The 16139-nt window shown below is 37.7% G+C and overlaps 1 protein-coding gene and 1 pseudogene across 1 annotated transcript; both read right to left on the minus strand.

Moving 5' to 3' along the window:
• Window positions 1–527: 527 nt before the first annotated feature.
• LOC105980761 (zinc finger protein 260-like) lies at window positions 528–16139 on the minus strand. Its single transcript, XM_013009666.1, is given in 7 exon segments — window positions 528–1672; window positions 1675–3495; window positions 4690–4779; window positions 5515–5641; window positions 14609–14774; window positions 15803–15945; window positions 16028–16139. Coding segments are annotated over 5 exon segments (2238 nt in total). The 5' UTR covers window positions 14666–14774; window positions 15803–15945; window positions 16028–16139; the 3' UTR covers window positions 528–1529.
• Window positions 9837–11720, minus strand: LOC105980552 (annotated as a pseudogene).

A 16139-nucleotide genomic window follows, 5' to 3' on the forward strand; every position in this document is an offset into this window, starting at 1 on the left:
GAATGTGGACTGAAGCCTGTTAAGGCTGGAAAATGCTTGAGACCCTGGTCTTTATTTAACCACCAAAGAAACCAGAAGTGGAGTTGTGACTCAAGTGGTAGAGCACTGCCTTGAGCAAAACTTAGAGACAGTGTTTAAGCCCAGATTTCAAGCTGCAGGACTTGTACCCCATATCACTAAATGTATTACCTTCCATGATCTCTGTTCCATAAAATGCGGGACAAAAGATGACAGGACAAATTTTATTCCTGTGCACATTTGTAATGAAGAAGGACTAGTATCTTTCCTTAGATCTCCCACATTCAAAAAGTGAACTGGAGCTAGGCGCTGGTGGCTCACACCTATAATCCTAGATACTCAGGCAGCTGATACCTGAGGATCATGGTTCAAAGCTAGCCTGGGCAGGAAAGTCAGTGAGAGTCTTATGTCCAATTAAGAACCAGAAAACAGAAAATGGCACTGTGGCTCAAGTGGTAGAGCACTCACTTTGAGCTGAAGAGCTCAGAGACAGTGCCCAGGCCCAGATTTGAAGCTCCACAACCAACCAAAAAAAAAAAAACAAGTGAACTGGAAATAGTAAGTTATGTTAAATGACATGGATCATACATAAAATCGGAAACAAGGGAGACTTTAGGGGAGCAGTGGAGAAACTGATGATCTCATTGCCTTGGCTAAAACCACTGATAGTCTTTTCCCACCTATTACTCCCTAAGCCACCTTGGAGATTCTGACTCTAGTCCAAAAGTGCCAGAGCTTCTGAGGAGGTTATAACATTACCTTGGCAAAACATTCTTTCTTATAAAAGATACAAATCAATAACTTCACTCTCCATTTGTCAAGCCTGGAAGTAATGACCATCATTTTGTCCAAATCCTTTGGATAATATTCAGGTACATTATACCCATTCAACACCATGACAGGATAAGAAATGATGGGTCAGTGAGTGTCCAAGAGTAGAAAATGGACACCTACCTTACCTTTACCATGTAAGATTTCTCTAAATAACTTATCTTCTTATAATTAATTTCTAAGAGATTTTCTTAAATTGGGTTTCGTTCCTATGTGAATGCTCTAATGCTTGAAGGTTGACTTCTTGTTGAAAAACATCCTCTATTCCTTAAAATTACAGAGATTCTGTCATGTGTTCAGATCTCTAATACCAGTTTATATTCATAAAGTTTCTCTCTGTATGTTCTATGATGTACACTGAAGATGGACTTCTTATTACAAACATTGTACTCTGTTACATTCATTAGTTTTCTTTGATGTTTAGTTTTCTAGTTCTCTGATACATAGTGAGATTTGACTTCTGGTTGGAAGGCTTTCCACATTTTTTATAACGTCTCTCTCCTGTGTGTGTTCTCTGATGCATATTAAGGGTTGACTTCTGTTTGAAAGACTTTCCACATCTGTTACATAAATAAGGCTTTTCTCCTATGTGTATTATATGATGAACACTGAGCCATGCCTTCTGGGTGAAACACTTTCCACATTTGTTACACTTATAACGTTTCTTGCTTTTGTAAACTCTATGATGCAAACTGATATATGCCTTCTGGGTCAAAGATTCGACATTTGTTACATTCCCAATGCTTCTCTCCCGTGTGTGTTCTCTGATGCACATTGAGGTGTGACTTCTGCTTGAAAGACATTTCACATTGCTTACATAACATTTCTCACCTATGTGGATTCTCTGATGCAAACTGAGCTGTGTCTTCCAGGTGAAAGACTTTCCACATTTGTTACATTCATAAGGTTTCTCACCCATGTGAATTCTCTTATGGCTGCTGAGGTATGACTTCTGCTTGAAAGATTTCCCACATTTGTCACATTCGTAAGGTTTCTCACCTGTGTGAATTCTCTTATGTCTGAGAAGAGCTGATTGCTGAGTGAAGGACTTTCCACAAGTGTTACATTCATAAGGTTTCTCACCTGTGTGTGTTCTCTGATGAACAGTAAGGTCTGCCTTCCGAGTAAAAGACTTTCCACATTTGTTACATTCATAAGGTTTCTCGCCTGTGTGAATTCTCTTATGTGTGCTGAGATCTGACTTCTGGATGAAGGACTTTCCACATTTGTTACATTCATAAGGTTTCTCACCTGTGTGCATTCTCTTATGCATGATGAGTGATGACTTCTGGGTGAAGGATTTTTTACATTGATTACACTCATAAGGTTTCTCACCTGTGTGTGTTCTCTGATGAATAGTAAGGCTTGCCTTCCGGGTGAAAGACTTTGCACATCGGTTACATTCATAAGGTTTCTCTCCTGTGTGAATTCTCTCATGTGTGATGAGTGATGAGTTACGAGTGAAGGACTTTCCACATTTGTTACATTCATAAGGCTTCTCACCTGTATGAATTCTCTTATGCCTATTGAGGGGTGACTTCTGCTTGAATGACCTCCCACATTTGTTACATTCATAAGGTTTCTCTCCTGTGTGTGTTCTCTGATGAATACTAAGGTGAGCCTTCTGGGTGAAAGACTTTGCACATTTGTTACATTCATAAGTTTTCTCACCTGTGTGAATTTTCTTATGCCTCCTGAAAGTTGATGAATTAGTGAAGGACTTTCCACATTTGTTACATTCATAAAGTTGCTTGCCTACGTGAGTACTCTGATGAACAGTAAGGCTTGCTTTCCGGGTACAAAACTTTCCACATTTGTTACATTCATAAAGTTGCTTGCCTATGTGAGTACTCTGATGCTTGCTGAGCGCCGATTTCTCAGTGAAAGATTTCCTATATTCATCATATTCACAGGGGTTCTCTCCTTTGTGAATTTGAGGTCGGAAAGACAGGTCTAACTTCTGACAGACAGATTTTGCACATTTGTTATACTCATCAGACTTCTCCTCTACATATCTGCTCTGAGATTTTGTAAGGTGTATTTCCTTACTAAAAGATTTCTCAGATTCACTACATGTACAAGGATTCTCACATGTGTGCATTTCCTGATGTGTAGTGACTGTTGATCTGAAGTAGACTGTTTTCTCACATTTAGTACATTCAGATATTTGCCAACCTCCCTGAAGCATTTTTTGCCCAATGAAGGCAGACTTATCTCTATATTCATTATTGCTATAGAAGAGCTCTCTCTTTAGGCAATTGTGCCTAAAGAATTTGCTCTCGGAGTTTAATACTTTTCCTTCTCTACCATATTCAAAATACTGCTTGTCATTTGGACTCTCATAATGCTCCAAACAGCTGAGGTATTGTTCAACTACATGAGAGACATTAGGCCTATAGGAAGCATGCATCTCATCAGACTCAATACAGAGAAGCATGTTCTGACAGCCAATGAACTCCTTACTCCTCATCCTTAAGTTCTCATTATACCTAATCTGTTTTGGCATATGTTTTGAGCTCAAATGAAAGGTTCTTATTAATCTCCCTCTTTCCTCCACTGCATTGCTCTTGGTAGCCGATACTTCACACGGACATTTATCTGGACTTTCCTGGTATGTCTTAATCACATCTTCCATTTCTTGGACATCTAAAATGATTAACCAAAAAGAAGAAAAACGAATGAAATAGATACATTTCTTAATATAAAGATAAGACATTTCCTCCCATTCTAATTACTAGAAATTGATTTATGACAAATATATGCTGTTTTCCTTCCTTATACACTACTGATATTTTACAATTCAAAGTAACTTTTTTATACTGTTTTGTTAAGTTATAGGGGGTTAGTTTCTTTTATTTTCTTGAAATAATTTATATTTTGTGCTGCTTTGCTTCTCAACCAGTAGTTTAAGAACAGGAATATTTTCCAGATTAATTGGCCATAAGAATGTTTTATAGATCCCTTTGCCTTTCATCTAAGCAGAAATGGGGTTTTTTTTGTTTTGTTTTGTTTTTTTGGTCATGAGGCTTGAACTCTGGGCTTGGGCACTGTCCTTGTGCTCTTCAGCTCAAGGCCTGAGCTCTATGACTTGAGCCACAGCACTACTTCCGGTTTTCTAGTGATTTATTGGAGATAAGAGTCTCATGGACTTTCCTACCCAGGCTGGCTTTGAACTGCAATCCTCATATCTCAGCCTTCTGTGTAGCTAGGATTACAGGTGTGAGCCACTGGTGCCCAGCCGGAATGGTTCTTAAGAGTAAGGATTTATACCAATTTCTTCACTTCTAACTTCTTACTAAGAATTATTATAGCTTTCTATGGGGATTTTTTAAATCCCTTTTTCTCCATCTTAGAAAAAGTCTCATCCAAATTCCTTTCCTGAAACTCCTGGTCCAAAAGACCATAGAAAAGATACTCCAGCTCACCACCCACGTAACTATATTCTCTAGACTAAAAGCTTTGGTTCTGATTCCCAGTCTCTGCCCACCACAACTGATAAGCGTTTTTCCTCATCTGAGGAGAACAGCCCTGGTGTCCTTCTTACTTCCTGGTACATGCATACTCATAGTTCTACAGTTGTTTTTTTTTTTTTTTTCAAAAATGATTTCCACAAAGAGAAAGGAATATTGCTACCTTTAGCTCTATTCCCACACAAAATTCAATACATCTCCACATGAATTCCTGATTCACATGTCTTTGAGACAAAGGATCACCTACTTCTTGGACACACATATGACTCAGGAGAATTAGGAACATTATTGCTCAGTATAGCTAAACATAGACATACCAACTGGGCTCTGGCTCCAACACCATTGTGCAAGATGCATGAACTGAACCTACCTGGGAAATTCTTGTTCAGGGTTTCTCCCATCCATGGTTCTGCACCTTGCTCCAGCTTGACAATCAATTTAGGTTTAGGAACACAGTGCCCTGTTAATAAGATAAAGTGAGAATCAGTAGGGTACTGATGGCTCACACCTGTAATTGTAGCTACTCAGGAGGCTGAGATCTGAAAATCGTGGTTCAATGCCAACTCAGGCGGGAAAGTCCGTGAGACTCTTATCTCCAATTAACCACCAGAAAACCAGAAGTGGTGCTGTGGCTCAAGTGGTAGAGTGCTTGCCTGAGCTGAAGATTTCAAGAACAGTGCCAAGGCCCAGAGATCAAGCTCCACAACCCGCCCCACTCCCCGAAAAAAAAGGATACAGAGAAAAGTATTGTTCATGCTGGGTCATCCTTTTTTTATTGATTTCAGACATCCTGGTATATGGGGTTGCTCCTAAATCTAGTTTCTCATTTCTTACCCGCTCCAGCTTTGGATATTAAATACCACCTTTAAACTAGTGATTTTCAAATCACAGTTTCAGTAGTAACATACATTTTATTCTAGATTATATATCCACCTATAATAATTGCCTTAAGTTTGAATAGACAGTCCCCTGTTAATGTAACATTGTTACTATTTTTGTCAAACTGCTGTCATGGCTTCTTGAAGAATTACAGTAAAACTGCCTCAGAGTTACATAATCAAGTTGAAGTTTTTCTTAGAAATAAGTGATACTTCCCATGGACTGGAATCTTACATGTACATAGCACTGTAACTGATTCATATATCTACTATGAACAAAGCACTTGACCTTGTGTGTTAATGTAACTTTTGCTCACCCAAGGATGCTAGGTTGCTATAGGTCTCCAGCATTACATCCTTATACAGGGTCCTTTGAGCAATGTCCAGGTCCTGCCACTCTTCCCAGCTGAAGTCCATTGCCACATCATCAAATGACACCAGATTCTGTAATGGCAAATATCCATCAACTAATTAGCCCAAGTCATTAAATACCAAGTCTGTAATTTCATTCCTCTCCATGTATACTTTAGTCTTATATAAAACGTTTGGTGATTTCTCTGTTATCTATAGAGGTGGAGAAAGAAAAAGTAGAAATATTTGTCTCTAAGGAGTCAAGCATCTGGCATGATGACACTAAGTATAAGTAAGTAGGTACCTTATTATGCTAAAGTGTACTACACATCAGGGTAACAATACAGTGAAAAACTTTTTTTCCTGCATTTTCATATTCTGCCTCATTGAAAAGCCTATTATCTTCTATTCAGTTTATCACAAGGAAAAATACTGCATTACAAGATAAACCAAAGCACTGTCTTGATAAGTGTTAAAGGGAGCAACAATACTCAAGAATTGAATTAATGACTAATTTAGCACTTAGAAGATATAGCTTAGTTCCTACAATAAAAATTTTTGTTATTGAATTTCTAAAGATTAATATATAATCAAAGGTGCCCTGATACTTCCTTCCTACATAAAAAGGAACTCCTAGCATGTACTTTTGTGAACATCACCTACCCCATACAATATGGAACATAGGTGAGAAGGGAATGTTTCTTGATCAGATTTGAATTTTAATAGGTTTTCATGGGATGGAAGACAAACGGATAGAGATTTAAGAAACATTCAAGATGACAAAAACAAAAAGTGAAGCATGATTGCCATAAGCAGGACAGAGAAAAACAAGAATAAAAAGGGATGGGATCTAAAATACAGAAGAAAAACTTTACAAGTTGGAATGAAATATAATACTAATTTGTTGTGCAAATGCTAAATGGAGAGATGTTTTTACTCCGATATTGAACCATATTACAAATGAACAATGGCCAACAATCCTTCCAATCCAGCCATGCTTCACAACACCAGAAATGAATGCTGACTAATACACAAAAAGGAAATATATCTGTAAAGTGTTGAAAGAAAATAACCTTCAATTCACAATCTACTTGTCAAAGGAACTCTTCTAAAAATGTAGATTGAAGATATTTTCAGAGAGAGATAATTCATCAATAGTATATCTACACTTAAAGACTGCTACAAGAAATTATCCTGGTTCAAGAAAATAACAAAAGGTGCTAAGTTAGATATACATCAGTTAAATGGCAAATGTGTAGGTAGCATAAAAATATGTTTTATATAATTGCTCTAAAATGAATTTTCGAAGGAAAAATTACAGCACCATATTTGTGATTTACAATGCATAAAGATTCAATATTTATAGACATAAATGCATTAAAATAAAGTATATGGGGGCTGGGAAGGTGGCTCAGGAGTAGAGTGCTTGCCTCACATACATGAGGCCCTGGGTTCGATTCCTCAGCACCACAGAAACAGAAAAAGTTGGACATGGTGTTGTGGCTCACATGGTAGAGTGCTAGCCTTGAGCTAAAGAGCTGAGGGACAGCGCCCAGGCCCAGAGTTCAAGTCCCACAAACCAAAAAAATAAAGTATATGGACTAGGGATATGGATCTGTTTATTTGTATAAATAAAGGTAATATGAAATTAAGATAATATGAAAAGAAATAAACATCAGCCCAAACAGTATGACCACAGACACAGACCACTGATAACAGACAGATCATATATCTAGATAATAAAAGTTGTATGCTGAAAAAGTCTCCAGACATTTTTAAAAAGCCATCAAATTTTATTTTTTATTCCATCATTGCTATTGGAGAAATAATTCTCTGCTTAATAACTGATAGAACAAAATGACAAAAAGTCATTTTGAAACACATACACAGGTGATATTATCTTAACCGAACTGTTGTTTATAAAAGTTGTGTTACATTTACCAAGACAGACACAAGTAAAAATAAAGTATTAAGACAAACCTTGTAGAAATCAGCATGAGAAATAAAGCTGTAATTTAAAATACATTAAAATTAAACAGTATAGTTCTAATGATCTAAGGGAGAAATAAACATCACAGGAAAATTAGAATGGATCTAGAACAAAATGTATTCCAGCATTGGTATTTATAGTGTATATTAAAGGTTGCCACTCTCTTACCTATGGAGTTCTGCTGGCCTAGACTACATGCTTAGTGAAGAAAACCTACCACAGTTAGAACAGTTATAGTTATTAGGAATAAAATACAACACTTGCTTTGAAACATGAAATATGTGAGTTTAGGTTGAATATTAATTTTTTTTTAATTGTGAAAATACTGTACAGAGGGGTTACATGAGTACATTTCTTATCAAGCATTGTTGCCTCCTCCTTTGTTTCTCCTTCCCATCCCTTCCACCCCTTCCCATCCCTCCCACCACCAAAGTTGTAAAGCTCGTTTTTGGATATAACGTCTTATACATCTCATTGTTGCAATGGGTCCACCTGTATCTTTAGTTAAATGATTTGTTTTTTCCCTTCCCCTCCACAAATTATACCGACATCAAATACAGTGAAAGCAGGGGTTATACTGTGGGGGAGGCACATACAAAGCAACAAAGAAATCATCTTATAAATATGTTAGAAACAATCGCAAGAAAGAAAAAACATTTGAGTCCTCACCTTGGGGTTCATTTCACCTAACATCAACTTATCTGACCATTTCTGCTTGTCTCAGACATATACTACTTACTACAAATATTAAGTGAATATTAATTTCTATATAAACCAGTAGTATGGGCTGTGAAGGTGGCTCAGTGGAAGAGTGCTTGCCTTGCATGCATGAGGTCCTGGGTTCGATTCCTCAGCACCACATAAGCAAAAAGCCAGAAGTGGCGCTGTGTCTCAAGTTGTAGAGCACTAGCCTTGAGCTGAAGAGCAGAGGGACAGCACCCAGGCCCAGGCCCCATGACCCGACCACCCCCCCAAAAAAAATAAACCAGTAACATCAGTCTCATTTTATTGTAGTATCCAATTAACTGTTAATGTTAAATGTTCAGGTAAGAAAAACTGAAACAAAACATAGGTACAGTTGCTTCTGGTTCAAGACTGTTATCCTACCCTAGTTACTAAGGAGGCTGAAGTCTGGAAGCCAGTGAAGACAAGGGGGCATGGCTCAACTTGAGCCATGTAATGAGTGAGAAATCTGACTGTGAGGGCTATGAGTTCAAAGCTCCAATACTGGCATAAGAAAGGCATGGTGGAGGTAGGTGTATCACATGAGCTTCTGAGTTAGAGACCAAGTACGGCCACATAGCAAGTCCTCATCTCAACATAAAGAGAAAAAAAGATGAATAGTGGGGGTGGAGGGGAGAGAGGGATGAGGGCAGGGAAAAGATAGAATAAAAGATGAGAGGAGCAGAGTAGAGAGGAAGGGAGAAGAGATAAAGGGAAAGGAGGAAAGAAAAGAGGAAGGAAGAAAGCTTCATGACATCAGATTTGACAGTTACTTCTTGAATATGACACCAAAAATGCCTCACACAAAACCAAACAAGCTTAAGTGCATACAATAAAACCTTGTACATCAAAAGGCACTATCAACAAAGAGAAAAAGTATCTCACTGTATGAAAAAATCTGCATATATATCTAAATAGATTAATAATCACAATTAATTAGAAAATATAAAACAAAATCCTATAATTAACCCCCACACACAAATCTGATTTTATTTTTGTGTTCAAATGGCATGCCTATTTGTTCAGTACATCAAATAGGATGCAAGAATGGTCATGACAAATATACAGAAATATGCAGATCAACATAAAAACAGTAATTTACTTTCAATGGAGTGAATTCTTTTTCATGTTATAACAAAATACGCCCCAAAAGAATCTCTTCCTTAATTATACATTTTAATAACATAAGGATAATGGGTTAAGTGGCAATCAGCTTGCCATTTTTCCTTAAGAATAAAACTCCACCTCTATTAATCCATGCCAGTTAAACACTAAAACTAAAATGTATAAATAAGTGCAAAAGAAGATGAAGTAGTTACTTTTTCTGTATGAACAGTCCAGAGAAAAATATTTACTACAAATATATCAGGCAAACAGACTGATCCATCTACAATGTAGTGTACTAAATTTCAGTCTCAAATTATGCTAAATGCTCATCATGAATATGACATATTTTGATCCATGATGTGGTTCAATACCAATATAGATCACAATTTGTTAAAAAACACAAAGATCACTGTTGTCTTTTTGTTGGTTTTAAATACACACACACACACACACACACACACACACAAGCTACGCATATGTCCACATACAAAGAAAGGGTTTCTCAGAAGGAATTTGCAAAAAGTAGTCTGGAGTGCACCTGTTAACATGAGGCTGTCCTCAACAAGATGGTGGGTTAAACCAAAGAACACGGTATTTTAAAGTGTCATCTAATTCAATGATAGCAGCCTGGTTCCCACAATAGTAACAGTAACTGGGTGCGCTAAGAATGGTAACCATACTGTAACCATGGCACCAATGTAACCCTCTAGTGTGAGACCAATATGAGACTGTTGGCATGGTTAAATATTTCAGAAATGTCTTGTCCAAATGTATAGCCAAAACCATATGCTGAAATACCCCATCAACCATGATCATCTGGATCCAACCATAACAGTTCACACGTCGGCCTTTGTGTGGAACTTCTTGTTAGTGATCCAGAGCTCTTATATGAGCCGTGTATTTATGGATGGAGGGAGGCCACCATGGAGGCAGAGCAAAATATTTGTCCACCTACTAAAGCTGTAAGTGGAAGATAAACAAATAAATCTGTAAAATATTCCCAAATATTGGCATATCTATACTTCTGTAGACATTTGTCATACAAGCCATAAACGAGTATTTGTAGTCTTTCATGATTTCCTCTCAATATTGTAATACATTCAGGATATGGAATCTTTAATGCTACAAGAAAAGTCTCCACAGAGTAATAACCTCAATCTACATAATTACCCATGATATATAGTTTTTATCTGGTCATGGAAGTGGTCAGGTACATCTCCACAGATAATGACAACAAACTTCTTTCACATTTGATACTTTTGTTAAAATGTCCTTAGCTTTTGCACACAGCATCAACACTTACCTCTCACTGAACTGTTTCCACTAGTTCAGCTGCTTGACCCACTGGGTCCAGCTCCTTGATGAATGCCTTATCATCTACTGCTACTGGCTCCCTGGCAAACTTCCCACAAGCTGTCCCCAGGGACTATAGCCTCCCCAATGGCCATTGGCCTTAGCCAGCTCCCAGCAAGAGAACAAGCTTGGTTGCCAGTCCCTGCCCTGCTCAAGTCCAGTGGGTGGCTACAGGAACCTGCCTCCAAAGTCCAGGTTGCGAGCTCTAAGGGTGGGTGAGCAGCACCGCAAAACGTGGAGGCAGAGTGTATTTCCTCAGGACAGCTCCCCCTTGTATGGCTGCCCACCTCCTCTACCACTGCTTATTTCTACAGACTTTCAAAATTTGATTTTAATAGGAGGGGAAAAGATTGAAAAAATATTTCTAAAAGGAATATAGACAAAAATAAAAAGAAGTTCATATTTGCAATAACAAGTATATGTCTGAGACAAACAGAAACTGTCAGACAAGTTGATGTTATGCAAAATGAACCCCAAGATAAGGATTCAAAGGTTTTTTTTTCTTTCTTGTGATTGTTTCCAACATATTTATAAGATGATTTCTTTGTTGCTTTGTATGTACCTCCCCCAGGGTATAAGCCCTACTTTCACTGTATCTGATGTTGGTATAATTTGTGGAGGGGAGGGAAAAAACAAACTGTTTAAATAGGGTTACAGGTGGACCCATTACAACAATGAGATGTACAAGATGTTATGTCGAAAAACGAACTTTACAACTTTGGCGGGGTAGGGGGTGGGAGGAGATGGGGATGGTGGTGGTAGGGAGGTGTGAGGGTGTGGGGGTAGAGAGGGGAAGGGATGATATGGGGAAACAAAGGAGGAGGCAACAATGCTTAATAAGAAATGTACTCACTATCTTGCCCACGTAATTGTAACCCCTCTGTATGGTATTTTCACAATAAAAAAAAAAGGAAATCACAAAAAATATAAGTTCAATATCACTAGTCATGACATAAATACAAATCAAAATCACAATGAAATACCTACTTTATACCCCATAGTCTGGAAATTATTTGAAAAACAAAAACCAATCCCTAAAAAAATCTAGTGAGTGCCAGGAAGGATGTAAAAAAAATTGTGAATCTTGGTGCATTTCTGGCAAGAATGCAAACGATCAAAGATGTTACGGTGAAACCTAAAAAGAACTACAAAATTCACAGGAATATGGTGCAGGACTCCTATTTCTAGATTTGTACCCAACAGAAGAGAAAATGTGGACTAGAACGAGTATTTAGAGAATCATTTCACAACTATTTACAATAACCAAAACATAGAAACATGCAAACCAATGGGTAAATGCATTGGAAAGAAAGAATATTCAAATACATGTTATAGCAGGAATGTACCTTGAATACAATAAGCTAAATAAAATACACCAGTCACAAAGCAACAGCCATAGTAGGATTTCCTTTACTTCCAAGGTTCAACAAACTCATAGAGACAACAAGAATGATGAATCTAGAGACTTATGTAGAGAGGAACAGGAGCTGTATATTTAATGATTATACAGCTTCATACATGGAAGATGAAAAATGCTATAGATGGATGGAAGGGATGGCCACACAACAAAGAGACCATATGTAATACCAGCAAATTGTACATTTAAGAATGGTTAATGTAGCCAGACAGGATGGAACACACCTATACTCTCAGAACTTGGGAAACTCAGAAAGGATTACCAGTCAGCCAGGGCTACATGTTAAGTTCAAGAGCAGCCTGGACTACATAACAAGATTTATCTTCAAAAAGAGTATGGAAAAACCAATTTTGGGGTTATGTAAAACTTATTAGAGATATAGGTGACATATGGATCAATAACAAACAAAACAGTATCAATAACAAACACATATAGACAAAAGACAAAAATTATTATAATCTGTGCATCTTGCTTTTACAGCAGTATATGTTTTCATTGACTGCTATTCCAATGTATCACAGTTATTTCTGAATGATTTTTTCATTTTGCTTTGCTTTTTTGGTCAGTCATGGGGCCTGAACTCTGGGTCTGGGCACTGTCCCTCAGCTCTTCAGCTCAAGGCTAGCGGTCTACCAGACTCAGAGCACCACTTCGGCTTTTTCTGTTTCTGTAGTACTGAGGAATCAAACCCAGGACCTCATGCATGCGAGGCAAGCACTCACTGAGCCACCTTCCCAGCCTCCTGAATGGTTTCTTCCAGTAGCTTCCTAGGGATATACTGCCATACATGTTGGCTAGAAGCAAAGTTTCCATGAGATCCAAATTTATTACTGAACAAATGTTAGTCAGATTTTGCCACCAATAACACTTCAAATATAAAAACCTGCCAGGTGCTGGTGGCTCATGCCTGTAATCCTAGCTACTCAGAAGGCTGAGATCTGAGGATCACGGTTCAAAGCTAGCCCAGGCAGGAAAGCTGTGAGACTCTTATCTCCAATAAACCACCAGAAAACAGGAAGTAGTGCTGTGGCTCAAGAGGCAGAGCATTGGCTTTGAGCTGAAGAGTTCAGGGACAGTGCCCAGGCCAGAGTTCAAGCCCCACGACTGACCAAAAAAATTAAATTAAATTAAAATTAAAATTATATATATATTACATATATATATGTATATATATAATATATATATAATTTTAATTTTATATAGATAGATAAATACATACATATATACATACACCTAGTCATTGTATCAAACCTGGCTTCTATCTTATACTGGCAGTGAATGAAAATATTCAAATGGAATGAGAAGAAAGAACAAAACTGTAATACCTCATCAAATGAGATTAGACCAGAGATAGACAACAGAATCAGGATATATCAATTTTTTTGCTATGTATCAATGGGTGTAAGGTTGTAATTTTCCTATATATAGGGAAAGAAACATGTCAGTTCTAAGACCCATCTCAGCAAAGGAAAATTGATCAGTAAAAAAATTAGTTCTAGGATATATCTTTTGTAAAAAAGAAAAAAGTGAGAGATATAGGGAGAGAGGGAGGGACTGAGAGAGAAAAAGAGAGAGAAAAACAGATACAAAGAAAGAGTAAGAGAGAAATAAAGCTAATGCTAGGTGCCAGTGGCTCATAGCTGTAATCCTAGCTACTCAAGAGACTGATATCTGAGGATCATGGTTTGAATCCAGTCTGGGCAGGAAAATATGCAACACTGTCATCTCTAATAAACTACTAAGAAAAGAAGGGGCACTGGCTTAAGTGGTGGAGGTCTATCCTTGAGCAGATGGAGCTCAGGGACAATGCCCAGGTGCTAAGTGCAAGGCCCAGGACTAGCAAAAAAAAAAAAAAAGAAAGCTGGGGAGCAAGAAAGAAAGAGAGCAAGAAACAGAATAAGGAGAGAAAAGAGGAAAACAACAGCAAAACAAAATCTTGAAAGGCCACCTTTGAAAAAAAGAGGGAGTTCTAGAAAGACAACAGACTATATCAAATAAGTTTCAAGTAAGACAAAAGACTAGGAAGCAGTCATGGGATTTAACTAATGAGCTTCTAGAACACACAACTCTATGCTGTAACTCAGTCCTCTAGAAAATTCAAAGGTGTTTATGACCACACTATTTTAGCAATTTCAGTAAGACTTCATTAAGATAGTTCAATGTTGCTTGTGAAGATGTGCCTTCTGAGCAGTTGTCAGTGAACATTCACCTTCCATGAAGTCACCTCCTTGGTGTCACTGAATCACATAACAAGTGTGACTACTTCTCACATCAGAAAAACTAGAAACAAACTGAAGCAAATCTGAACTCAATTTAGATAGAATGTAAGATTTTATAATCTGCTAAATCTACAAGCTATTTTTATCTTATTTTCCTGAAGCTCAATCTATTTTTCCATTTTAACTCTTGGATCTCCTTAAGTTAATAAGTTGGAATACAAAACAAAGTTAGAAGTAAAAAAGGAACTCACCAGAGATCCATTCATTCTTTGTTGCTGATGACAATGAACTGAAGGTTCAAGAAGCATAGCTTCCCCAGCTATGAGGTAAATGAGGTAGTCAAGATAGAGCCAGTGTAAGTTTGTCCCAGATTTTCCTGCTTAAAACATTACATGGCCTGGAAAAGAATAAAGCCTCCTTATAGGAGAAGAAACTTTTATAAATCAAGTAGAGCATTAAACTCTCCATTAAAGATGAATGCAGTCCATTAGTTAGTAGATATTATAAAGGTTAATATGTATACAGAATTCATAAAAACTAATATTCCCACACAAAATAACAGTAACTGAAACAAAAGACATATTGCAACATCACTAAATTAGTTATTACTGACATACACTTAGGAATACATGAACTATTTTTCTATTAATGCAAAAGTATCATAGCATTCTCACTATATCTCATTTATTTATATATTTATGCACCATAGAAAGCATATTTGTTATAACTCTGGATTTTTCACCCAAAGTTATACAGGAAAAATGAATGCAATATATACTTCTTGTAGCATACTATTTCCATCATGGTTCTCAAATTTATCAAATACTCAGAATTCGCTTGTGAAATGACCTGCCATTTGCCATTTAATTTGCTTTGGCCAATGAGACATCAGTAAAGATTTGAGAAATCCTTAGTGTTCACCTTCCTAAACACAGTCGTATGAAGAACCTGACTATTTTGCGGGAAATATAAGGCGTAATAATAAGGGAGCATAAAATACCGATCATAGGAGTGACACAATCCCAACCAACCATCCTCAGCCAAGGATTAAAGTTTTTTATGTTACTTAAGCAATATTAACACAAAATACCAAATTGAGCACACGCCAAAATGTAGATCCACAAAACTTAAAACAAATAAAATGACTGTATGTTTTACCAATAAATGTGCTCTGGAAGGTAGAACCAATTCTTGCTGAAGGCTAAAAATATCTTCGCCTTTCTGTGATTTTCTGCCTCCGCTCTTTAGGGTTTGTCAGAGTTCTCACGACTTATGTAAAACTGTCTCTAGAAACAATATAGTGAACCGGTGATCTCGAGCTAAGACGGTTAACATGGCAGGAGCAGGGCAGAGACACTTCTAGGACAAACAACCCAGAACCCAAAAATACAACTGCAATGTAACAAGACCCGGCTAGCACAACACAATTTTACTACAATTGTTACCTCGAGACTTACAGCTGGGCAAAGTCACATGGGTTCACAGCGCGTTCTGTGTCGCGGAGTATAAACGCACACCTCTCCAGCTAATCATCCAACTTGCTCTCAGAGCTTCGGGAGCCAGTTTCGGGCATCTGGAGGCACAGGGTCTAATGGCAGCAAAACTCATCAGACCCAGGCTGGAGGAACACAAGGAGGGCAGACTCCGGGATTGCGCCCCGCAGCTCGTACCTGACATAGATTCCCGGAGCCTGAGATCACTTCAGGTTACAGCTCCCAAGGTCAGCCGAAGAGAGGATGAGACCGGTTTGAGCCTCCAACCTCCGCATGCAAAACTAGAGCA

Source organism: Dipodomys ordii, unplaced genomic scaffold, assembly GCF_000151885.1.
Source record: "Dipodomys ordii isolate 6190 unplaced genomic scaffold, Dord_2.0 Scaffold10, whole genome shotgun sequence".
Taxonomy (NCBI): domain Eukaryota; kingdom Metazoa; phylum Chordata; class Mammalia; order Rodentia; family Heteromyidae; genus Dipodomys; species Dipodomys ordii.